The following is a 27014-nucleotide window of genomic DNA, read 5'->3' on the forward strand; positions in this document are numbered from 1 at the left end:
TGGGCCAAGATCTGGAATCACTCCTGTAGCTGCTGGTAAGTAAGGCAGGATCAAGCGCGTGCCAAAGGAAATCTCTCAGTCCAAAAACGGTTTAGTGAAAATTCAAAGCAAACAGTCCGCACAAGAATAGAGAATAGTTGTTACACATCTTGTATAAACGTCTGCACGTGGAAGTGTGTGTGTCTGTCCGGCCCGGAAGTGAGAGGTGGAGTCGGGGTTTTGGCTCCTCCTTCCGAGGATACGCAAGCGAGGCCAGCACACCGACAAAAGGAAACCTCCGAAGAAAGACAGTCGCTTAGCTGCTAATGGACAAACGATGAGAGCACATCGGCAACACGAATCCTCCTAGGAGAGAGATGCCCAGAGTAGTTCCTTTCAATTACCTGACATCTCAATTTGTTTTCTGATGATTTCAATAGTTTTTAGGACCCCGAGCTTTTTACAGTGTAGAATAAAAGGCAAAAAAAAAGGAAAAATGTTCAGCTTCAATTGTTTCTGTACTTAAGGAAGAGTTATTTCTCTATGCTTTACTTCACATTCAGTACGTTCTAAACATTCGGCTCTGCACATACAACTGAGCATGTTAAGGCACGGTGCATTCAATGCTTTACACACGGTAAGGCACGTGGCTAACTGAGACTAATCTATGGTCAGAAGGACAAGAAACAGAATATGTGGGGGTTGGAAGAACCTCCTATATGCTATGCACTAATTTATAGGCAAACATTTAATATAACTTGAATAACTAGCAAATGGCTCTTACAACTCCTATAGCTACAGTGTCATCTTGTCATGGTGCCTTGTGGTGGTCCTTGTTATTTATACGCCCATGAGAACTGCATACAAAAAACAAGGCCTTCATGGTAGTTGCTGAGATGATTTATATCTTTTTAGTGTCACAGTGACCATTTATCCTATAATGGAATCTCTGGTACCACCTGTTGGTTCAGAGAAATTGTGATGGCAATTTACCTGTCATCCACAAAATGCCACTTGGAGGGTTAGACGTCTCTGAGCTGTCTGCCCTGAGTGGCTTTGAGCACATTCCTGAAGTTGCAGAATTATTTTCTGATTGAGGAGGTCATTTTTTGATGATCGGTTCTCTAATGGGAACAACTCCATCTTGGGTCCCTTGCACCTCTACTCCCTTATGCCTTGATTTAGTTATACAAAAAAGCTTCTAGATTACCTCTCTTAAAAGGGCAACATGACCCCAACTTCAAGACTAAGTGTTGCCACCTGAAGGACCAGAGGGAAATAACTGTATTCCAGCAAGCCCTTCTGAGCTATGTGAACTAAGGCAACTAACCTCCATCGTTCCCATTCTGAGAGTTTATGTTACCCTGTATTGGTCAGAAGACATCTTATCTTCCTGCCTTACTTCCCTTCTGTACATTTGCAGGGATTGAGGACATCTTGATTGGCAGGAATGTTTGGCACAGGATGTAGACAAGGGCACCAAAAAGAGTTGTAAGAGAGGGGGAGAAAACCCACACTGGCACTGCACATTCAGATATGCATTTGCAAGAGAAGGGATCTATCTATCTATCTATCTATCTATCTATCTATCTATCTATCTATCTATCTATCTATCTATCTATCTATCTATCTATCTATCTATCTATCTATCTATCTATCTATCTATCTATCTATCTATCTATCTATCTATCTATCTATCTATCTATCTATCTTGCCTACTATACTAAAATTAACATCTATCTATCTATCTATCTATCTATCTATCTATCTATCTATCTATCTATCTATCTATCTATCTATCTATCTATCTATCTATCTATCTATCTATCTATCTTGCCTACTATACTAAAATTAACATCTATCTATCTATCTTGCCTACTATACTAAAATTAACATCTATCTATCTATCTATCTATCTATCTATCTATCTATCTATCTATCTATCTATCTATCTATCTATCTATCTATCTATCTATCTATCTATACTAAAATTAACATCTATCTATCTGTCTTGCCTACTATACTAAAATTAACATCTATCTATCTATCTATCTATCTATCTATCTATCTATCTATCTATCTATCTATCTATCTATCTATCTATCTATCTATCTATCTATCTATCTATCTATCTATCTATCTATCTATCCTGCCTACTATACTAAAATTAACAATCTATCTATCTATCTATCTATCTATCTATCTATCTATCTATCTATCTATCTATCTATCTATCTATCTATCTATCTATCTATCTATCTATCTATCTATCTATCTATCTACTCTTTGATATAAATGGCTGCACTGACAGTACGTGACTAACCTTTAATGAAAGCCAGCTCGTGATTGCGATTAACCCGATTAACAACGGGTTTATCGGTTTTGTGAGGGTCTGACTTAGATGTCTGCTTTGTGAAGTTTGCATGCTCTCCTCAACTTTATGCCAGTTACCTTTGTGGACTACAGTTTGGTGCCACTAAAATGGTCCCAGTATGACTGAGTATGGGTGTGAGTGTCTCCACTGAAAGACTGGTGTCCTACCAAATTTGTGGTCATTCCATTTACTTACTTCTGGTGTTGTACGTGACACTGTGAAAAAGGAGGTGGGCATAATATATGGTGGGAAAGATGATAGACACGGAAGAGAGAAGAAAGATGTTTGAGAGCTGAGGATGCCTCAAGAATACTGAAAAGGACTGGTTTCCAGTTTTGGTTCAAACACAACACAGTCCTCCTGGTATTTCTTTATCTCCCTAACACTAGAATCCATTAATCCATTATGCTGATGTAAATTCATACATTTGCAAGAAGAAGTGAAAACAGTGAATTGAAATACGTACAAACTGAAACTGGAGCTCCTTTAGTTTGAATTGGACCATGTTGACAACTTTCATATTTCTTTTGTCCTCCTGGATGCAGTTGGTCGTCCCCCGCTTACTCCTCTTTGTCAGCAAAGGCAGCCCTTCTGTCAGCCCAGGTTGTCTGGAAAAAGTCTGGACAAGCATCACCCAACATAACCATCTGGCACCTAAATGAGATAAAGCATAGTTATATAAATGGAGTTAGTGTAAATGAAGTGAAAATTTTATAGTGAACCAGTATTGGGGAAAGTACAAATCCTGTGAAGCCCCGGGGTGAAATTGTGGGGCAACACAGGTGTTTGGGTAATACATTGGAATAAAGCTTAGTGCATCCATTAGTCACCTACTGCTGCTATTTAACAAACACTTTTTCTGCTGTTAATAAGACTTACAAAGTATGTCACATACTTGGGGGCTACCTGCAGCGTATATTAAACTACTCTTATTCCAAGGCTTCTGAACTCATCTTGCTTAAAAACTGCCCTCATGCTTGGAAGAAGGACACAGAAGATGGAACACCTACACTAATGATAAGAACAAATTAGTGAATATTTAAGTTGGGTGAAAATGTTTTAATGGATTAGTGATTAGCACTCCTATCTCACATCTCCAGAGTACTCGGTTTGAATCTCAGGGACATCACTTTGTGGAATTTGCACATTTGTCCTGCATGAACCATTGCAAGAGTTCTGGTTAGCTGGGCTTTACTTATTCCAAGTTCAGTGCTCAAAATTTCCACCAGTGACAAGATTAGACTACAAAATACTGTATCTTTAAAACATCATATTTTAGATAGGTCTAAAAAATACAAGGGTAACACATATTCATGTTATTCTCATTATTCAAAATGTGGCAGATGGCTGGCAGCTCATCCTGGCCGGGACGCCCCTGAGATGGAAGGAGGGGGGAAGGCATCTTTTCCAGGACATTGCCACCTCCATAACGCTAGATGGCAGCTCCCCTGGATTGTAACGGTGCCCTGGATTCCCGCAGAGCATGCTGGGACTTGGAGCGCGGTTTCTCAGCCCTGGTGGGCACCGTGGATGCCGCCAGGAGGAGCTGTGAGAGGACTGGAGGAGCCATGCCTCATCCATAGCCTAGAAGTAATCCTAAGTCATGAGGACGGGAACCCTGAAGTACTTTCGGGCTGAAGAAAAAGCCAATTCTCCATTTGACTCGGAAGTGCTAGCAAGTCACGTGGGCAGAAGGACAGAAGCACTTCTGGGTCACGGACTATATAAAGGACATGTGGAGACTCTGCAAGTGAGCCGGAGTCGGGAGGAGTAGGACAGAGCTTGCTGGGAGGTGTGGAGGAGCCGAATATTGTGTGGTTATTGATTTATTGTGTTTATTGTGGCTGTGGTGCTTTGGAGGCACTGTTTGAGAGGAAGAAGAAGCATTAAAATACTTCTTGGTGCTTTGAACTTGTGTCCAGAGCATCTGTCTGTCTGTTGGGGAAACCAAGTGCCACCAAGCGTCCATTCTATTACAAAAAATACAAGTAAAAGCACGCATCTCCATCAGGCATTCCAACAATCCTCAGTCTGGTCCCAATATATAAAAGCCATGAAGCCATCCAGTGTTAAGAAGAGGTAATCCTCACATCTCAGCTCAACCTCCTGATTTCCTAAATTCATTAAGCCATAAACTCCTTTCTCATTACTGGCGTGTTGATTATGGAAGATTATTCGCCCCCTAATGAAATGCAATCCAATGTGTTAACTCTTGTCCGGACAATTAGCAGCTTCAGATTCCTGGGTGTCCAGATGCCTTTCATGGGCAGTCAACACCTTCAGGACTTGTGGGGACTAAAGATCTGTAGGGTGGGAAGTGAACACACATTGCGGCACTATTAAAAGTTTCCTGACCGGAAGCATCAAGGTGTGGTTTAGTAACTGGCACCTGCCAGGATTTCAAACTCCTCCAAAGCGATTGTCCATATAACTTCTAAAATCATTGGGGCTGAGCGTGCGCAGCTTCATACCCTCTGCTCAACCAGATGTCTGCAGAGAACTGAATCCATTGTCTCTAATGAGAGCCATCCAGGTCAATCATCTGCTGTTTTCACTTCTGCCTTCCAGGAAGCGCTACCTGAGTCCCCCTAATCACTCCATCCGCTTCAGAAACAGCTTCTTCCTCCAGGCCATAAGGTCACTGAGCTCCAAAAAAACCTGATCCAACCTGACAGGCACTGTGTGCTATACCCTCCTGCTGGTTTATGTGTAATTGAACTGTAGGTTACTTTTTGCTTTGCACCTTCCCCCATTATAATCTATCATCTATGGGGCAGGAGCAAAAACTTTTGATTCGTCAACAATTTCGAGCTCTGGTTTTCGATGGATCACAACATTTTAGGGTCTCCTGATACTGAAAACATTGATATCTCAATGATGGGTGTGTGTGTGTCTGTGTGTCACGATTTCTTCAGGACGGTCTTGAGCTAAAACGGCTGGACTGAAAAATACGAAACTCGAACCTTAAGCCTGTTATAAGATGACGATGTGCTGATTAGTTTTTGAGCCAAGTTATGCAAGAGAAAGAGGCACCCTAGAGGAACCCTCAAATACCGTAATTCTGCAATTAATTCTTATTATAATGTTATTGTCAGTTGTTATCGTAATGACCTCTTTTATGATCTGCTTTATTCTTATATTGAAAGCTACCATCAGTTATATTAATAAAGTAGTAACGCAGCAAAATGCCCTGGCACAGTGGTACAATGGTAAGTCAGTCTATTTTGATTCTATCATGAATTTAGGAGCCTTTGTTCACTGGACATGTTTGCCCTTTCATCCCTCTTTCTTTGTGCTTCTTGTTGCCTTTGTTCATTGGGCGCTGCAAACGTTTTGTCGTTTTCTATTAGGACATTAGAACAATCAAGTCAAGAACTGGCTATTCAGTCCACTATGACCCCTAAATCCTTCTTATAATTTGTACTTTTGATTTTCAGACCTCCCATTGTGTATTCAGATCTGACATTTTTATTTCCTACATGTAATGCTTTACATTTACTGACATTAAATTTCAGCTGCCACAAATCTGCCTAAGCCTGTCTGCTATCCTAGCCCCTCTGTGATTCAATGGATTCCAGATAATCTGCCAATCCACCGAGCTTAGTGTTATCTCCAACACTGACCAGCTTGTTACTTATAATCTTATTCAAATCATTTAGATATATTAAAAATAGCAGCGGCCCTACCACTGACCGCAGAAGGACACCACTCTTGACATCACCCAATTCTAATAAGGCTCCTAGCCCATTAACCCACATATAGAGAGACTAATATACTGCAATATAACCATATTCTTTCACATTGATTTAAGTGTTATGGAGCTACTGGCCATTTTTCAGTGAACTCAGTTTTTTTGCAGTCCAGCAAGGAGGATGACAGTCACCACAGCTACAGTATACAGTATAGCAGAGCAAACCAAAGAGGCAGATAGAAAGCTCAGGCAAACAATAGCCCAGAAATTCTTATTGATTATTATTATTTGGATGACATCTTTATCCAAGGTAGTTTTGAGATACAATCGTTATGTGTGTTGGGTTTTTGTCCATGTGGAGTACAAAAATGTGAAATGACTTGATCATAGTAACACAGTATCAGTAGCAGGACTTGAACTCAAACCCTGAACCGCCATGCCACACTGCCTGGGTATGGAGGAGCCAAATGATCATGGAAGAGCCACAAATGTGCATAGAACAGAGAGAGTAAAAAGACACAATATCAGATAGATAGATAGATAGATAGATAGATAGATAGATAGATAGATAGATAGATAGATAGATAGATAGATAGATAGATAGATAGATAGATAGATAGATAGATAGATAGATAGATAGATAGATAGATAGATAGATAGATGTGAAAGGGACTAGATTGAGTAGTGAGAAAAGCGCTATATAAATGCAAAGAATTATTATTATTATTATTATTAGATGTGAAAGGGACTATATGATAGATAGATAGATAGATAGATAGATAGATAGATAGATAGATAGATAGATAGATAGATAGATAGATAGATAGATAGATAGATAGATAGATAGATAGATAGATAGATAGATAGATAGATAGATAGATAGATAGATAGATAGATAGATAGATAGATAGATAGATTTGTAAAAATACATTTTAGCAATAGCTTATTGTTAAGTGTGACATTATACACCGACATCCCAATGTGAGTATTGTGCCTGTGATTAAAATGGCACACCATAAGGGCAAATAAATAAAGGGAGAAATACGGGAGTCAAAAGCAAGATGAGAAACTAATCATCACATCCACAAACGAAATCCTAACTCAAAGTCGAAAAGCAAAAGCACTAGTCATATACTTAATCTTTGAAACTACTACCACCAATGGTAGATAAGCCCCATTACATGCTCTGAAAACATCATTCATATTCTCGCAAGTACTTCACATCTTTGAAGGCAATGCTTTGCAGTCCATTTTTAACTCCTTTTTTTGTAAAATTTGAAAATAAAAAGTCACATACAGGCACTGAACTTGGTACCCCTATTGTATCATGTCATCATTCCTACCACTGAGGCACCAAAGCTCCACTGACCAATCACATTGCTTGGACAGACAGATAGATACACACACACGTGCGCGTGCGCACACACACACACACACACACACACAGACAGCAGAATGTTATTATACAGTACAGAGCTTCTTAAATGATAGGTAACTGCCTTTGAGTCACATATGGTTTGCAAAGAGTGTCACGGTTGGTCACTGTAGGTTGTTTAAGCAATTGAAATTGCTTAATTGACAATTGGCAGCAATTCTCCAAAGGGTAAACTACCCATCCGTGACCAAGAAGGGCAACATTGGCGTGCGAGAAACCCTAATATAGTGGGGTTTAACTGTTAATAATATTAACAGTTAGACCGGGCTACTATTTCATGCACCGCCCTGTATTTTCCATGACTTATTACAATGGTCTCTTTGTATGTTGATACCCAGTTCAGGATGGAGAAGGCACCTATGTGCACACCTCGTGGCCTGCCTCACAGACTTCATTGTGTCGTGTCATGCTGGTACGCTTGGGAGAAGGCTTGCTTGCTAATGCCTTTTCTCTTTCCCCCTCTGTATAACAGAAGACTGACAGCCATTCCACCTCTGACATCACTTCTGTTGCCCGCCCTCCTGGACCTGCTCCTTCCTGCCTGGAAGCCATTTGACCAGCAGTTTGGCCATCTTTGAGTTCTGTTTTGAAATCGGGTCTGAAAAGACATCTTCGCAATTTGTTGTATGCTTATTTGCTTTCTACAAGCCTTCAGTTATACAGGGTCACCAAGGTAGTGCCTCAACCCTTTCACGTTGTTGTGTCTCCTTTTACAATGGCTAGCATTTAACTCTCTCTAGTCAACGACTAACAAAGCTGAACTGATTTCTTTTGCAATTCTGGCATTGACTCTTATCAGCTGGGGTCCCTTACTCAGTGGTATAGTAACTGAGTCTCTTATCTCAGCTTCAGACAGGATTTTTTTTCCACCACTTGCACAACATTCCCAGCACTTGGCCCTCCCTGCCCATCATGGAGATATAAATTCCTTTTATATCTTAGCTGGCTGGTTTGCTGTAATTCTCTATTCAATGGTCTTCCCAAATGAACAGTTTCAAACTGATTCTGGTGGAGTTCTCATTCGGACAAAAAGCAACGACCACAACATCCTCTCAGCTAGCTCATTTACTCTCAGATTTTATCCATGTCCCTCTAAAGCTCATCAGAACCCATCGTTACTTCCGTACGCCTTAACAGAGGCTTTGTTTGCTCCTATAAAACGGTTATTCATCTGGGCAATGAGGCTTGCTGAAGAAACATCACTTTGGAATGGTCACAGGTGACCCTTCACTACTCGCACTGATTAATAAAGTATCTATCTATCTATCTATCTATCTATCTATCTATCTATCTATCTATCTATCTATCTATCTATCTATCTATCTATCTATCTATCTATCTATCTATCTATCTATCTATCTATCTATCTATCTATCTATCTATCTATCTGATGTATTCTCTACACCAATCTCAGTTATTTTTGTCCAGCGTCCTTTTGCTTGAATCTACAGGCATCTCTCCTCAGCTTGATTCACAAGTACGGTGTCACAATGGCTTCCCTCCAGTGTGCCCCTAGCCGGTTTTATGTAGAGTCGCATGTTCCACATGGTGCATTTGGTAAACTGCACGGGTACTTACGTATTTATGACAACGATGAGATGTTCTTCTTGCAGTGACTTTGTCTGCAAAGAATATTTGACAACTGAAGTGAAATGTGATCCGCGTATAAGTCCTGCAGAGGATGAAAGTGTGACCGGCGACAAAAGAGCAATGGAGAAGTGGATCAGGTTTATTTTCAGATAATCCTAGACTATGTCATACTATTCAGTAATATGGTATTAAATTACATTAAAAACAGGTACAATTTAAAATTATTGCAATATTTTACAGTATATTACAACCTCACAGCACTCATATAACTAGCTATTTTAACACGGGTGCATAAAGTACACCGCGCAAGTACTGATGAGATGAGAAATGGTGTGAGTAGTTAAGGGTTAAGTGGGACATATTTCTCTGAAAATTGCACACTTCAGTATAAGATCTGGGAATTGTTCATATTCGCAAGTAACTTTACCAGCATGCCAAAGGCTCCTAACATGCCACACTGCATAGGAAAATGTTACTTCTCAAAGGTTCATCTTTGAGAATATCCTCATTATCATTAACATAACAATGGATCTTAATTTTTACCAAGTTAACCTCTTCATCTTGGAAATTTATAAGGCGTGCAATGTCCATCCTGCTTTTGTTGTTATTTACAAAAGTGTGACAAAAGGAATCGTACAAAGAGCAGCTATTTGTTTTGATCTCATGGCCATCTGTCCTCTAATCTAGAAGAACCAACACTACAGGACTGACGTCAAACTGGACTGATTTAGGACCAGGCTACAGGTAGACCTTCACTTATCTGAGCAGGACCAGATTAGTAAAAATAATATAGGGAATATATAAAGGACTGCGGAACACCCAGCAGAGGAGCCAGAGTCGGGTGGAAGTGGACAAAGCTTACTGGGTGGTGTGGTGGAGAAAGAGAATATTACGATTGTTTATTGCGGCTGTGGTGCTTGGAGAGCACTGTAAGAAGAAAAGAATTAATAAATTACTTCTTAGTGCTTTTACCTGGTGTCCTGTGTGTGTCTGTTAGGTTTTAGGGGCAACAGTGACCCCTAGCGTCCACAAGTGATAAAGACCCACTTTACCGATGCTCTGTAAGTGTTATTAAGACCAAAGAAGTCTTTTTTAAGATCTTATTACATAACAGTATACTGTATGACAAATAGGTTATTTTTTGCAGCACCTAAACTAAAGTGTTACCTGAAGTCTTACCTTTTCAATTAATTTGTATTTCCTTTCTACCATTTGTGTTCAAGGAATACGATTCTTTGAAGGTGAAAATGGTGCTGACTCTACTCTTCTGTCTGTCATGTGATAATTGTTCTTATCTGCTCCATTATTTTGACAACAGAACAAGTAGCATGTACGTTTACCAGAGCTCCACGGGATTCACCTTGGCATCCTTATTATCTTTACACCTGCATTGCCGAAGAGTGTGTTATGCTGTGTCTATTAAAGCACTTTGTAATTGATTGATTCATGAACCTTGTGGTGGATCACAAAATGTGAGGAATTTTAACACCTTAGGCTGAACAAAAAAAAGTAGCGAGCACAAAGAGCTAAAGTTTACAAAACATAAATAAAATGAATGATGTGAAGTGTCATGAGCTCTCCATGACTTTTCGCTTTTCTTTCCTCGTACCAAATCCAGGCATCAGGTTACTCGGTGACCTCAAATTAGTGAGTGAGGGGGTGAGTGTGTGTGTGCTCTAAAATGGATGCTGTTTACCATTATAGGCTTCAGCACCTGGTGATGCTATGTTTGAATAAGTGGCTTCAGAAAATGAATGGCTGAATGAATTATTCTATTTATCATTAACATGACAATGGATAGCAATGGTTACAAAGTTAACCTCTTCATCTTGGAAATTTATGGTGTTGTGATTTACAAAGGAGTGACAAAATGAATCCTACAAAGAGCAGCTATTTGTTTTGATCTCATGGCCATCCATCCTCTTATCTTGAAGAACCAACACTACAGGACTGATGTCAAACTGGACTGATTTAGGACCAGGCTACAGGGAGACCTTCACTTATCTGAGCAGGACCAGATTAGTAAAAATGGCCATATCACTGAAGGATCACCTCTAAACAGTAGCTAAAGACCTAATCATACCTTGAAAACATCACATAATATCTGCTGAAATTCACCTAAGGATGATGGCTCAGTACAGAAATGAAAAAAGCAGAACCCAACGAAAAGTTTATGAAGAAAGGTTAAAAGCAAGAAGAACAAGTGTAACCAGTGAAGCTCGATCTGGTCAGCCATCAACATCACGTACACAAGCCCATGCCAACATGGCGAATGCATTCATCAGAGAAGACCGATGGATTACGTTGCGATATCAGTTGTGGATCTGCACATTCCATAGTGCATGATGACTTAGTCTGGACAACCGAACAACTTACTGATCTGCACAAGTCAACATCCTTCAACAGGTTTCACCCCATCTGCCCAAAGAAATCTCACTTTGGCGAGTTATTCAACAATGGTGCAATCCTACAAGGGAACCTCCATGTTCATTTGACCTTGGCTTCAACTGGACTAACGGCAGAGCTCTGCGTAGTGCTCGTTCAAACTACCCATAAGCCATCGCAAACGTGTTGTATTGTGTCAGCTTCTTTGCATTAAGGTTACCACGTAAACTGTAATCCAAGGTGGTCAAGTCATAATCCATTTGTGTGCATGACGCGTATTAACAAACAGATGATCGTGATCCTCCTGGTGTCTCCTAAGGTTCCTTTTTCCTGCTCAATCTTCTTCCCAGCAACTCTTGAGCCGACTAGGGCTGCCCAATAATGTAATACTGGCGGGGCTGCTAGGAGATGTAGGACATTTTAAGTAGCTGTGCTACTGGCTTTAGGACCCCTGGGTCTGGACCCAAAAGGCCCATTCAGGCATCAATTTCTGACCAATGTCCTCAGAGAAAACCCATACAGACATAAGGAGAACACAAGAATCATGGAAGCCATGTTCCTGGAGCTGTGATGTAGCAGCCCTAACTACTGCTCAATTGTGCCATGTGGATCCCATGGTTCTTCTACCTTCAATGAATGTATTGTCACAGGTCACCCTGTCTCAACTGCCCAGGATGCAGACGAGTGGCTGAGAAACTTAAAAGGGGAAATTCTGATGAACGAACTTGTCTTTTTATTCCATAAATCTTTGTCTGTATACCTGATAATGGGAAGGCTTCCCACAATCATCTATCCTGACTGAATCAGAGCATTGTAGGGCTTCCTGGTCACAACCATTTCCTGGCATATCAACATGTCGTATAAGTATGACTAAGCAGACAGAACCAATTACAACCTGGATGAATGGTGGGCAGAAGAACCCTTTTAGGGTATACAATAGATAGAGACAGATAGAGGGGGACAGACGAAAACCCTTACAGAGAACTTCAGAATGAAGAATCTGAATTACAGTAATTCGAAGTTAAGAATAGCAGGACTTTACATGGTGCGGACTCTCAAGGACTCAACGGTGATTTTGTATTTCACACCAAAAATGAATACAACAACAATGACAATTTAGCCCAGAATCACTCAAGAAATGCCTCAATGGGCTTTAACAGGCCCTGTTTCTGGACATTTGACTCTCTAAGAAGACGAGAAAACACTCCCACCCTCCAAAAAAAAAACTTCAATTCAGATAGAGAGACACCCCTCTTCTAGGTCAAAAGGGGGTGCAATGGGTGTCAAAAAAATGGGGGAAATACAAAACACAAAACGGAACACAAGTAGTCCTCTTCACAGAGCATGATGGCCAATCTGTCACGGCTACAGGGTGGGCATCCCTCTAGGCACACCTGATCCATCGCGGTGTTTGTGCTCAGAGCAGCGTTTGCTTCAGTTGCCATGGCCGACAGCCTATAAATACCCAAATGGCACTTCTGCAGTCGAAACAAATATCCCTCAGACCACTGACTTCAAAGGATGTATTGGCATGGCATTGGTTTATTAAATCCAAAACAGAAACTACTTACAGGTCCCGGCCTGTTGTCTGACTCTCAGTATTCAAATTAGATCAATCTTTAAGATCATGTTTCACAACATGCAGGGGATTTACATGCAGAAGCATTGTAGAGTATTTTGTTTTTATTCACATTAGCTCTGAACGGCTAACTTCATCCAGCTTTTTCTCTGTGCAAAAACACGTCAATAGGACCTGCAAGAGTGTCCTAGTCTAATTTCGTGGACAGAGAAACGCCACCATCCTGAAAAATTTTTATTTCTTTGCAAAGGTGAAAGTGACACGGCGCTCAGCGAACGCTCTCCAGGGAAGGAGACTGATAAACAGGAAGTTATCCAAGTGTGAGACGGTTGAGATGGTTCACACAGACCCAAGGAAATTCCAGACTGACAACCGGAGAACATGCAGACTTGGCACAGGTAATGTCCAGAGTGAGATTTGAAACCAGAGAACTCTGAAGCCACTACTCAGTAAACCACTACTGCTACTTGTAGCCATAGCTAAACCTGACATGTTGTATTGAATGGAGCCAACTGACAGACTGGCACTTCAGATCTCATACAAATGGTGTCTGAGCTGCTGCTGTCCATCTGGTGGGACAGACCAAATGGCAACAGATGTTAGTCTGCAACAGATGAGGCACACTCAAAATATTAAAACAAGCTGGGCTTGAGTCCCCGACATTCAACTCTGTGCCACTGACTAATAGGAAGAGCATACGGTGCCATCAGACGCTCTGCTGTCCCTCCTCAGACATGACAGGAAAGTGCAGACGTACAGACAGACAGACAGTGCCTTCAGTATCTTCTCTCAAAAGTAACCCAGCAAGTCTATCACTTAACCCTAACCCAGCATGACTGTTTTATCCAGATATCAGACATGAATTTCCCTTCACTTATTTTGATCAGCCCAACCAGCAGTTAATCTTTTACCTCATATCATGCATTTCGTAGTGAGCCGATCATAACACACACTTTACCAAGCATTCCCCTTTGCCATGCATTACCTGCATTCATGATCTTGCAGAAAATATAGAATGACAATTTCACAGATCCAAGGTTGAGCTGAAGCAGCGTTGTCCATTGGGTTAGCCTAATGTAAATCCCGAGAGTGAGTTTGTCATATTAGAGGAGCAAAGTCAAGTGCAACCAACAGTGAAAACAGAGAAAACTGAAGATGCAGGTGCTAGTCCATAAAAAAAGACCTGGTCTAAAAGGTGCCAGGAGTTTGTGAGATTATATGTGCTGTGGAATCTCTCCATGCAGTATGTAAATGAGCCTGCGCTGACACACAGCCCAGGTATGTGAAGTAACTGTGCTTGAAAGTATTTCAATATGCTGCCAAAAATGTGACAGCAGTGCAACTCCACCGCCTCCTACCTGAGCCGGTTTACTTCTTTCGCTTCGTCATCCCACTCTCCAGGCACATCGGAGCACATTCTCTACAAGTGAGAGACGAGCAAATGGAAAGTCTGGATTCTGTTCTTGGTTTATTAAAATTCTTGCACTGGTCTTTGGGAAGTATGATAACGCCCTCCCAAACGTGACATTACACATTTTTTCTGAGATCCACAATGAATGTTTGTTTTTTTATGCTATAGAAATAGCATTGATTTTAAATAAGTGTGTTGGTTTAATAAATGCGTGGGGAAGTTCTGAAAATGATTGTATCACACTTTGTTAATAAAAGGTATGAAATTCTACACTTGGTGGCACATCACTGCTGCCACACAGCTCCTGCGTTTGGATTCTATGATCAGGCACTGCCTGGATAGATAGATAGATAGATAGATAGATAGATAGATAGATAGATAGATAGATAGATAGATAGATAGATAGATAGATAGATAGATAGATAGATAGATAGATAGATAGATAGATAGATAGATAGATGTGAAAGGCACTATATGATAGATAGATAGATAGATAGATAGATAGATAGATAGATAGATAGATAGATAGATAGATAGATAGATAGATAGATAGATAGATAGATAGATAGATGTGAAAGGCACTATATGATAGATAGATAGATAGATAGATAGATAGATAGATAGATAGATAGATAGATAGATAGATAGATAGATAGATAGATAGATAGATAGATAGATAGATAGATAGATAGATAGATGTGAAAGGCACTATATGATAGATAGATAGATAGATAGATAGATAGATAGATAGATAGATAGATAGATAGATAGATAGATAGATAGATAGATAGATAGATAGATAGATAGATAGATAGATAGATAGATAGATAGATGTGAAAGGCACTATATGATAGATAGATAGATAGATAGATAGATAGATAGATAGATAGATAGATAGATAGATAGATAGATAGATAGATAGATAGATAGATAGATAGATAGATAGATAGATAGATAGATAGATAGATCCATTCTCTTACAAATTTATATAATTTTTGGATCTACAGTACCAGTGTGGGTTTTCTCCCCCTCTCTTACAACTCTTTTTGGTGCCCTTGTCTACATCCTGTACCAAACATTCCTGCCAATCAAGATGTTCCCCAATACCCTGCAAATGTACAGAAGGGAAGTGAGGCTTTGCAGGAAGATAAGATGTCTTCTGACCAATACAGGGCATTATAAGCTCCCAGAATGGGAAAGATGGATCCTTGTTTCCTTTTTAGTAGTATAGTTCACAAAGATCCTATTCACACCATAATATATGAGTGACACCTAGCTATCAGTCACACTGTACAATTTCATACTACATAAGTAAATATACGTAGAGCCCGAAATGCCTGTCACTCCTCAGTACTCCACAAATGGACTTACTATGTCTGGCACTCACAACGTAGGGTGTCATCGAGACACATGAAGGCTCATAAACCTTTTGGTTGTATGCCACTAACTTTATATTTGTTCTTCCCATTGAGGTGAGACCTCTCAGCATTGATAAACCCTGCAAGGATGAGAAAATATCAATTTCCCATGCATCAGGTGTCCTAATAATTATTTTATTAACTCAATCACTCTAAATAAAGGGAAAATATTGAAACATAAAAGCAACATGGCATTTATTAATGTATAATACAAATAGTAGAAAATGTTAAAGAAAATAAAAAGACAGCAACAATCTGGAAATATACTGTATATATATTTATAAAGGGTAGATGTTGTCCTGGGTGACTTTTTGATTCAACAATCAGTGTGATGCATGACTTACGCTTTTCAACATCTTAATTAAATGGTTTCTCTCCCTCTTTCTGATGTGCCTTGGTCTCTGACGTTGCTTCCAAGTCCTTCTCTTTCAGTCCTTTAGATGAGCCATTATTTATGTTAAAACCACACGTTGGATTTCAGGACATGTGCCATTACACATATGTGACTGGTGAGATATCCCAGTGATTGATGGCTCATTCCAGAAGCTTTGGTTCTGTATGTATCTGTACAATCTCTTACTGTGTCTGTTTTTATTTACTATTAAGCTGTAAACTGACTATTTTGTATAAAAGCACCATAAATTCCTTAGATAACAAAACAGAGACATTAAAAATATAAATTAGTACTATAATGCAGAAAGAATGTATAAATGAATTTGGGTCATCAGATATTAGTCCACAAGAAAGGATTTTTTCAATGTAAATTGTAAATCTACATTAGATGGTTCAACTGCCTTAAGAGTCCTGTAAATTCCTTTGTAAATTGGTTCCTTTATAGTTCATCGTTTGAACAGTCTACTTTTTTTTAAATGGCGATTTTATTCTCCGGGACATTTTTTTGCAGCTCATTGCACTGAGCATGCATCATGTACTGCTTCTTTTGAGTTTGAACTAAATCATTATTCAAGAATGAGCAACACGATTCTCATTCATTTGATTTGTGAAAAAATCATTAACCGAGAATGTAAACTATGCATCTTTAGTACACAGGCTTTTGTGATGTGAGAAAAACTACATGGTACACCCTATGACAGCCAAGTCAGAAGTTTTCTTTCTTTTTAATTTTCTTGCTTTTTAGTCATTCTGCTGTGTGTTCAGACCATAGTGTGTGTGTATTTATTTATTCTATTTATTTATTTATTTATTTAAAGAGCTTCTGTAAAAACCCAACTTTCCCCTTTTTATCTATCTATCTATCTATCTATCTATCTATCTATCTATCTATCTATCTATCTATCTATCTATCTATCTATCTATCTATCTATCTATCTATCTATCTATCTATCTATCTATCATATAGTACCTTTCCTATCTATCTATCTATCTATCTATCTATCTATCTATCTGTAGTAAAATCTGTACTAACCCCTACTCTCTCTTCTGTTTCCTTTTGCCGGTGTCCTTTTGGTGGTGGCTTGCACCACCACCATCTACTCAAAGCACCGTGATGTTCCAACAGTGATGGATTAAAAGCCAGAAGTCTGCATGACCATCATCATCAAGTCCTTCTATGAGAACCTAAATAAAAAGAGGACTATTTCATTTATGTTAGGTAGAATGCCCAGAGGGGACTGGGTGGTCTCGTGGCCTGGAACCCCTGCAGATTTTATTTTTTTCTCCCGCCGTCTGGAGTTTTTTTTTTTTTTCTGTCCCCCCTGGCCATCGGACCTTACTCTTTTTCTATGTTAACTAATGTTGTCTTATTTTAATTTCTGATTTTGTCTTTTATTTTTCTTTTCTTCATTATGTAAAGCACTTTGAGCTACTTTTTTGTATGAAAATGTGCTATATAAATAAATGTTGTTCTATCTATCTATCTATCTATCTATCTATCTATCTATCTATCTATCTATCTATCTATCTATCTATCTATCTATCTATCTATCTATCTATCTATCTATCTATCTATCTATCTATCTATCTATCTACCCCAGGCCGCTAGATGGAGCCATCCCTGTAGCATGGAAGTGCCCCGAAGACCAGCAGGGAATTATGGACAATGGAGTTTTTATTCCCAACCCTGCTGGACACCGTGGGGCCCACCAGAGGACGCTGCAGGGAGGCTCAAGGACTCTTACGTGCCCTATAACCCGGAAGTGCGTCATGATCACATGACAGGAAGAAACAACGTGCTTCCGGGTTGAGGAAAAGTACTTTTACCCTGACCCGGAAGTCATAAGGACTTGTGGGATTGTTGGACAGGAACACCTCCGGGTCAGGGAATATAAAAGGACGATGGGAATCCCAGACGTGGAGCTGAGCTGGGTGGAAGGGTGGCAACGTGTCTGGGAGTGCAGGATTGTGATTGTTTATTGATTAGTTATTGTTTATGAGTATTGTGGAGTGTAGGTGCTTTGTGCACATTATTATTATAATAAATTTAATTATTGGACTTTTATCTGGTGTCTGACGTCTGGTCTGAGGGTTCAAGGTGTCACGGAGACCCTCAATCTATCTATCTATCTATCTATCTATCTATCTATCTATCTATCTATCTATCTATCTATCTATCTATCTATCTATCTATCTATCTATCTATCTATCTATCTAACAGAAATTGTCAAACATGGAAACAGCGAGGGTATTAAAAATAAATGTGATCCCTTAGGTTCAAAAGTCAAGATGGCGGTAAGCAATTTAGGGTTTAATCATTAACTCTGACTTAAACTTTAAATCTCATATTAACCTGATTACTCGGACTGCATTTTTTCACTTATGCAATATAGCAATAGTTAGACCACTTATAACTTTACAAGATGCTGGAAAATTAGTTCACACTTCTGTTTTTAGTCAACTAGATTACGAAATGCACTCCTAACAGGACTACCTAAGAAAGAAATCAATCGGCTGCAATTAGTGCAGAATGCAGCAGCCAGAATCTTAGCTAGAAAAAGAAAATTTGAGCGCATCACACCAGTTTTAGAGTTGTTACATTGGTTACCCGTGTAGTACAGAATTGACTTTAAAATGCTACTAATTGTTTATAAAGCCTTAAATACTCTAGCTCTGTCCTGTATTTCTGAATGCCGGTCCCCATAAACTATAAGTTGTGACCTTAGATCTTCTAATGGAGGTCTGCCTTTTGCTGTTATGCACCTAAATTCTGGAATAGAAATTCACCAGGGTAATACTGTGGAACATTTTATAAAAAATGGATAAAAACCCATTATTTTAATTTTGCTTTTTCATTGCTACATTTTAGTTGCATTCCTAATAGACTATATAGGCATAAAATTGTCATATACTTCAGGGATCCACAGTCTTTGCTAATCTCTGCTGTCTTTTCCGGTTCTTCTGTGATGGTGATTTGCTCCACCGCCATCAGATCAAGGCACCGTGCAACCCCCCCTGCATTGATGGATTGAAGGCGGATGTCTCAGCTGTCCATGAGACCCATTTTATCAAATCCTATCATGTGAAGCTTGAAAACAAAGAGGATTGATTTAAGAACATTTATGTTTGGTAGAATGCCCAGTGGGGGCTCGGTGGTCTTTTAGCCTTGGAACCCCTGCAGATTTTTTTTTCCTCCAGCCTAATTGGAGTTTTTTTTTTGTTTTGTTTTTTCCATCCAACCGGGCAACTGACCTTACCTTTTTCTTATGTTCCTTATTTTTTAATATTGTTGCCTATTCTTGATTGTATTTTCATGTAACTTTCTCTTTGATGTCTTGCAAAGCACTCTGAGGTACGTTGTCTGTACGAAAATGTGCTATAAAAATAAATGTTGTTGTATATTAATATAATTAATTATACAACATGCACATACACATATAAAATAATGTATGAATTATTTAATTATATTTTTATGAGGTGATCAGAAGGGACCCATGGACTTATGTGGCAGCATCTATTTCTAAAATTGAGTCAAACAAGTCAAATGAATCAAAAGAATCAAATTACTTAAATGTGTAGTTCAAAAGGATCGGTTCAGTAAAGTGAATCACAATGCCAGGGACGTGCGGTCAGGAGAGGCAGGTGTCATCATGAAAAGTAAAAAACCTAATAATGATAACATAAAATAAATGTGTCCACTGGTCTGTGCTATAAATTTGTTTTCTGTATGATTCCAATAATTGTTGATAATTTTTATAGTTAAAATCGCTGATTTGGCACATTTCCTGTTCAAATACAGGGAAGAAACGCGAGGTGCGGAGCGACGAGCCTCACCTCCCCTCGGACTGCGCTCTCCCTCACACACTGATGGGGTGATGCGATTGGCGCGTGCCTGTCGCTGTCTCTCTGTATGTTACCAATATAATGTTTGCTGACATGTTTATTATACACCCTGACTTTGCACAGTCTGGCTAACATCTTTAATGAATGTGTGTGACATATTCAGTCTTGTTGATAGGACATAAAACCACAGTGAAAAGCCACAAGGTGAGGCAGACAGTACCGTGCCACCCTGAAGGGGGCGCATGTGAGCCCAACAGGCACTCATTGCTGCTGTTCTTCTACTCAGAGGTGCCAATAAGTTAGTGATATAAGAAAGTCAAGTGCACAGCAGCGGTCCATTTATTTGTATTTTTTGTTCTGCCTGGCTGCCAAAATGGAAGATTAAGATTTTTAAAACTAAAGGAAAATAAGGAGGACTTTTACAAGAATATGACAGAGATTTTCGTGGAGAAGGATAGGCGCATGGACTTCATTTACAAATAAAGGTAAGACCATAAGCAGTTTTCAATTTTATATAAAAAAAAGGGATCAGACTAAGAAAAAAAAAATCCAATATTTCAAAACTAAATTTTTACTTTAAATAAAATATTCTTTTGTTTTCTTGTTATCCTTTTGTTGAACAGTCTATAATAAAACTGATTAAAGCATTAGAATTAAAAGCTTTTAAAAACAACTAAATATTTCAATTAAGGTCAAAATTGAAATCTGTTTTTTTTTTTGTATACCACTCTATATTTTCATTTGCATTGAATGAGTATGAATTGTGGAAATGAAATGGTAAATTTAGAACGCATGGAGGGTGAGGAGCAAATGCGCTCTCTCCGCTCTCTCTCGCCATTATGAACGTAACGTTCTTTCTCAGCCAACTATGTACCTTAGCTACGTGTGTGTAAAGAATGTTGATGAGATATGAAACATAACCAGTAGTCCATGTGCAGGCTGCCAACTGAATAATGAATACGCTGCTCTTTGAGGTTCATATATTTGTAAATCTGACACTGAAGGAGTCACCAGCCATGAACCTCACCACACGTCACTGCACAATACCCATTGCTACTTCTATCCATCCATCCATCCATTTTCCAACCCGCTGAATCTGAACGCAGGGTCACGGGGGTCTGCAGGAGCCAATCCCAGCTAACACAGGGCACAAGGCAGTTGCTACTTCTACCTAATTTGAAATATGAATGTGTTTCCTACATTAATTCTAGGGATGATTTACAAAAAAATCTTTAACATGATCTCTTCTAGGAAATCAGTAAGTAAAGCATCGATTCATTCTGTAAAATGCATGTGTGGTTAAAGGAGGGCCTCCTATTTTCAAGGTTCAAGGTTCTTTTATTTGCCATTTGTCCATAAAACCAACAGTTAAAGCACATTGGAACATTTGTGCAGAGCTTTGTCCGAGTCATAGTAAAACATTTACAAAAAAAATTAAAAAACAGTAAAGCAAAATAATAAATAATGTAGATTATACTAGCACTATATAGAAAGGTGATAATATCTACACACAAAAAAATACAATATATTGTAGTATTGCCCAGTTAAAATATTGCACATTTTTCACTCGTCATTCACATGATAAGTGACGTGAGGTAGCGTGAGGTTATTGCACATATTCAATAATTTTCTTTTGCCATCAGTCTGACTGTAGCGGGGAAAAAGCTATTGAAAAACCTTGTTCTGTGAGTGATGATGCTGTCCGCTCTGCTGTGTCGCAGATTGTACGTACAGTTTTAGTGTCTGAGCGGAGAGTGAGCTGGATGGAGTGAGTCCCTGATAATTCCCTCTACTCTTTTCCGACAACGATGAGCGTACATAAAGTCCATGGAAGGAAGTTCTGTCCCTATGATCCTCTCCGCAGTTTTTATGACTCTTTGCAAAGCCTTCCTCTCTGCCTGTGTGGTGTTCCCATACCAGACAGTGATGCCTGTGGTGAGAATACTCTCTATCAGTCCTCTGTAGGCCTGGGTGAGAGGGCGATGGTTCAGGCCGGCTTTCCTGAGCAGCCGAATAAAATATAGCCTTTGCTGGGCTTCTTTCACTGTGGCTGTGGTGTTAAGAGTCCAACTCAGGTCTGATGTAACCTGCAATCCCAGGAATCTGTGGCTGTCGGCCCTCTCCACCTCAGTCCCTTTGATGATAAGAGGCTGTAGAGGGGGAGGATTCTTCCTGAAGTCCAATATTATTTCTTTGGTCTTATCTATGTTGAAGATGAAGTCATTCTCCTCTCCATAGACATGAATGTTGTTTACCATTGTCCTGTACCCTGACTCGTCCCGCCCCCTTGATGAGCCCCAAGATGGTGGTATCATCAGTGTATTTAATGACGATGGTATTGTCCTGGGTGGAGACACAGTCATAAGTGTACAGAGTTTTACAAATCGTTACATCGTAAACAGACTTTTAAAAGACATTAGCCGCCTGGTGGTGAGCTACAAGGACGCACATATTCTTACAATGTGATCTTTGCAATGGCAGGTCTGGAGACATTTAAGGCCAAACCTGATTCTTTAACTACTCTGTTCTTTGGCTTCATCTGCATTGGCATTGGGGTCTGTGCTGCCGTAGCGTCAGATCTGAAACACATTGCATGATATAATGATTAAACTGTTAGGTTACTTGGTGACTGTAAATTGACCCTTTATGAGTCAGTCTGGTTTGATGTGAGTGTATGTCATGCTTGTTGTTGATGGAGTTGTTGCAATGTTGAATTTTTATAAATTTATCTTGTCATCCATGTTGAAGGATGTATTATATAAGATCAAAACCGGTGTAATTAAGAAGCACATCATTTTGCTGTGACGCCATTTTGTTTCCCCTGTTAGCACTGCTGTTTTAGACCCCTTTGTATCTTCCTCCTTGTTGGACTCATTATCAGAGCGACGGCTTAAAGGTTGGTCCTTGGAAATGTTGGGGTAACCGAGTTTGACGGCTAAGCCCTTGTTTCACTGTGAAAGAAGGAAAAGAATATTTTTTTTAGCTCAGTTCCTGAATCATGTTGTTTTTGATTTTTTTGATTTTTTTGTTATTTTGATTTTCAGTTCTTGTTTCAGTTTTGGTGCTTGATTGTTTTGATCTTTTGCCCATTCTCTTATTCTCCTGATCTCTTTTTCTTTACTATCCCTTGTGAGCTAGAAGATGAATAACATACAATTCCCTCCTGTAACAGTGAACCATATTTTTCATGTTGGATAATGGAATCACGAATCCTTGACTATAAAGGCAGTATGGTGTAGTGGCTAAGGCATTGGACTTTAATCCCCAACATTTCTGGTTCAATTCTTGCCTGACTGCGGAACTGAAAGCAAGTCACCCAACCCGGTTGTGTTACGTCTGTGCCAAAAAAAAACCTGCAAACAGTTGTAAAGTATACTAATCCTTTAAGCTGTCTTGGTCAAAGAAGTTAAGCCAATATATCATAATAAAAACAAAAACTACATACAGACTATACCCTGAATGTGCTAAATTTGATTATAATATTCTTACCTTTGTATGCAGCTCCAAAAGATGCTGAATAATTAGTGGTGCTGGGTGAACAGCATTAGTGACTGCTGAGCACTTGTATTATTAGTTCCAGTTTTATTCCTCTCTGGATGTGGCTGTGGCTCCGCCCCCTCACCACTCCCTCCCCCTACTTGCTGTGTTTGGCTCCTCCCATCACTGTATGTTACAGAATGGGAGGGGCGGGGCAAATAAAACTGGCAGTTTGGCAAAGACGCTGCCCAGGAATTTTACTTAAATGTCTGTGCCAAAGTCTCTCATCAAATCTCTCCTTTGTTTTGGTTCTTTTGGATATTTTTGTCTGTTCCTGTTAGAGTATCGGTGTATGGCCTTCAGCCTGTTCTTCTTTAATTTATCCTGTTTTGCTTAACTTTAAATAAAACACAATTTTTACCTGCCATCTATCTCTTGCCCTACTGTCCAGGTACACAGTACAAGTTTGGTGTGTGGTGCCGGCCACTCTCTACTGGACACCACATCACTCTGCAGTCCAGCGGCTCGGCTATCTCCTGTATGAAAGCCCATGTTAAGCCCCCATGAGCGTACAAGATGTGAACGAGTTGGGTGCTGTGGAGTAGATTGGTGAAGCTCTTTTCAGTGCAGGGATACATGAGTGTACATATTTGATATGTATAAAAATGTTCCCCATTAAACATTCATTCTTTAGTTAACAGATGATTTCTTCTCACTGACATCACTTCAAGCACTAAGTCTGACATGGTTTTCTTGCAGAGACTTGGCTTACAGAAGCAGGCACCATTGGCCATCTCCTGTCTCAATTTATGGTTTCAACCTTTTTCCTAAATCACCCACTGAAAACCTAGGAAGACCATTTTAATGATGAACTTCAAACATCTACACATGTGATATTACATTCGTTAGATGCCTGATTTTTAGACGCTATCGTTAAATTACATCCTATTACAGTCACACTCATGATAGTAAAGTCATAATAAAAAAACCTGCACTGTAAAATGTTTCCTTGTAATTTTACAGGGCGGTCCAGATCTAATTATGCAACTGTTCGACTGACAACTGTCTCCCCGCCATTTTGGAATGCAGGGCAGGTGCTGCCATCTATCGGCAACAAAAAGAATTTTAAGTGACATCTCTATGTGCAGGGTAGGTGCTGTGAATTCTCTATGTAATAAACTTAATAAGTTATAGCGTAATGAAAATTGCATAATTAGATCTGGACCACCCAATATAGTAAAATACTGGCAGCAGAGTTGCCAGCCACTTACTATAGGTATACAGAGATGCTACTGTAGTAATAGTATTACAGTGTATTTCATAATACAGTTTGATACTTTATTATTATTATACAATACTGTTGTACTGTAAAATTGTTTGAGAAGATGTCTGTATTTTTACAGTGGTCATACTGTGATTACCATTTTGTATGGTGTATTTTACTAGTAGCACAGTCACTATAGCATTGGTACTAACATTATATTTCAATTTTTACTGACTAAGATGAATTTAAATAAAAGCAAATAATGCTTCTTTCATCTGACAAATTCCTATTATGGCAGACCCCGCTTCGCTATATATTCAGGGAGAGCAGCCATGGACTGTGCAGTACCTCCCCCTGGGCGCTAAACGACCGCCGCCCCTGGGTTGGAGCGGTGCCTCGGTTTCCTGCAGGGCTTCATGGGAATTGGAGTTGGGTGCAGCCCAGTTGGGTCCCGCAGGCGGCGCCAGGGGGTGCTGCGGCTGGGACTCCTGAGCCCATATGGGCAGTATATTCGCCACACCCGGAAGTGCAGCCGGAACTCGGCAGTCAACCAACTGGAACACTTCCGGGTGGACTATAAAAGGGCCAGCAGCCACCACTCAAGGGCCAGAGTCGGGAGGAGGAGGAGGACGAAGTTTGGAGGAGCAAAAGAGGAGTGTTTTGTGTTGGTGTTTTGGTCTGTTTTGGGACTGTGTTGTGTCTGTGGGGGTCACGGGGAAGACATGCCCCACAGGTGAAGAAAAATAAAAGTTCTTTGTTTTTACAAGTGCCTCTGGTGTGAGTCTGCATTGGGTCAGGCACCTATATAGCACCTTGTTACACCAATAAACATTTATTTTTAAGATCTTGATCAACTGTTTGCATTAACACTTTTTTTGGAATTGTCAGCTATTATTTAAATGATTTTAGAATCTTACTTCATGGCTTTAATCTTCTCCAGTCCTTGACAATAAATGCTCAGTGTAAATGACGGCGGGCATGGGCTGGCATGGGTCCCTTACATGGTCAGGAGGCCATTGTAAAGAGTGGGCTAGGAAAGAGGCAGAGTGTTTTTTGCCTTAACCAGAAGCTTGTTAGGAGACGCCACTGTACATAGCCTGGTGTCCCAGAGGGGATAAGATGAGGACCCTTACCAATAAAATAGACAGTCCGTGTACATCGAGAGTACATTCTCCCCCAGTACACTAGGTGGCAGCATCCTTGGGCTTTGGTATCCATACGGACCACTGCAGGGTATGCTGGTAACAGTAGCTGCCATGAAGCAGCCCTGTTGGGCAATGTGGGTGCTGCCAGGGAAGGCTGCTTTGTGAGGGTTCCACCTCCCCCAGAAGTTCTCCCTACTTGTAATGCCCTGGCACCAGAAGTAAAAGGAGCCACTCAGCCTCACACAGACAAGTTGGAGTCTGTTGTGGACAATGGATGAACCTCACCTGGGAGGGGTGGCGGAACAAAAGAGAAGAGAAGAATTGTGTTGTGCTTGTGTCATCATTATTACAAGGAAGCCTTTGTAAGTTATTTCAATAGTAATAAACCTTTTACTTATATCCAGAACTTGTGTCTGTGAGGTTGCGTCTGGGGTTTGTGGTGCTGCAATGTTCCCCGCAGGTACCATCAGTTAAAAACCCCAACTCAGAAGTATCAAAATACTCATATAATATCATCTACTAATAATTTGGAAATTAATCAATGAAACTTTAGCTTGCAAAAGCAGATGACATGACAGTGGTGGGTCTCGTTAAGAACGATGATGTCTCAGCATACACGGTGTCTGGTGTAAGTGCAACAATCTCTGTCTTAATGTTGAAAAGGCAAATAGAGATGATAACAGACTTCAGGAAATCCAGCACTGCTCACCCTCCTCTCTCTATCAGCGGTGCATCAAGACCTCCCAGAAGTGTCAGAGAATGTTTGGTGTTATACGGTCCCCAACGTGGTGTCATGATTTGGCTTGATTTTGTATCTTTAAAGGCTGCCAGTGTTTATTTCCATCATTAGGTCAGCTTTCAGCTTTACTAGCAGCTTGGCCTCTGAGGTCAGGACCCATGTGTAATCAACACGACAGGAGAAAAGGACAGCTATGAGTGCAAATCCTTATCTGATCTGAGGATGCCAAACCTATGGAGTATTTCAAGTGTATCTTTGTGATGTTTTTTCATGTGTGCTTTCAGTTTTGAC

General features: G+C 39.9%; 1 protein-coding gene across 2 annotated transcripts in view; it reads right to left on the reverse strand.

Annotated features, from left to right (window-relative positions):
* Window positions 1-23663, reverse strand: part of LOC114658618 (uncharacterized) — a 33432-nt gene extending 9769 nt beyond the window's left edge. The window contains exons 1-2 of one of the 2 annotated variants that reach the window (XM_051932598.1): window positions 23588-23663; window positions 2820-3007 (exon numbers count right to left, since the gene is read on the reverse strand). In XM_051932598.1, coding sequence (XP_051788558.1) covers window positions 2820-2984 — 165 coding nt within the window. In that variant the 5' untranslated portion in view covers window positions 2985-3007; window positions 23588-23663. Of the gene's footprint in view, window positions 1-2819; window positions 3008-14018; window positions 14221-23587 lie in introns of those variants that run through there. The other variant, XM_028810642.2, reaches the window with a different exon arrangement.
* Between the last annotated feature and the right edge of the window lie 3351 nt (window positions 23664-27014).

The sequence above is a fragment of the Erpetoichthys calabaricus genome, chromosome 10 (assembly GCF_900747795.2).
Source record: "Erpetoichthys calabaricus chromosome 10, fErpCal1.3, whole genome shotgun sequence".
NCBI classification, from domain to species: domain Eukaryota; kingdom Metazoa; phylum Chordata; class Cladistia; order Polypteriformes; family Polypteridae; genus Erpetoichthys; species Erpetoichthys calabaricus.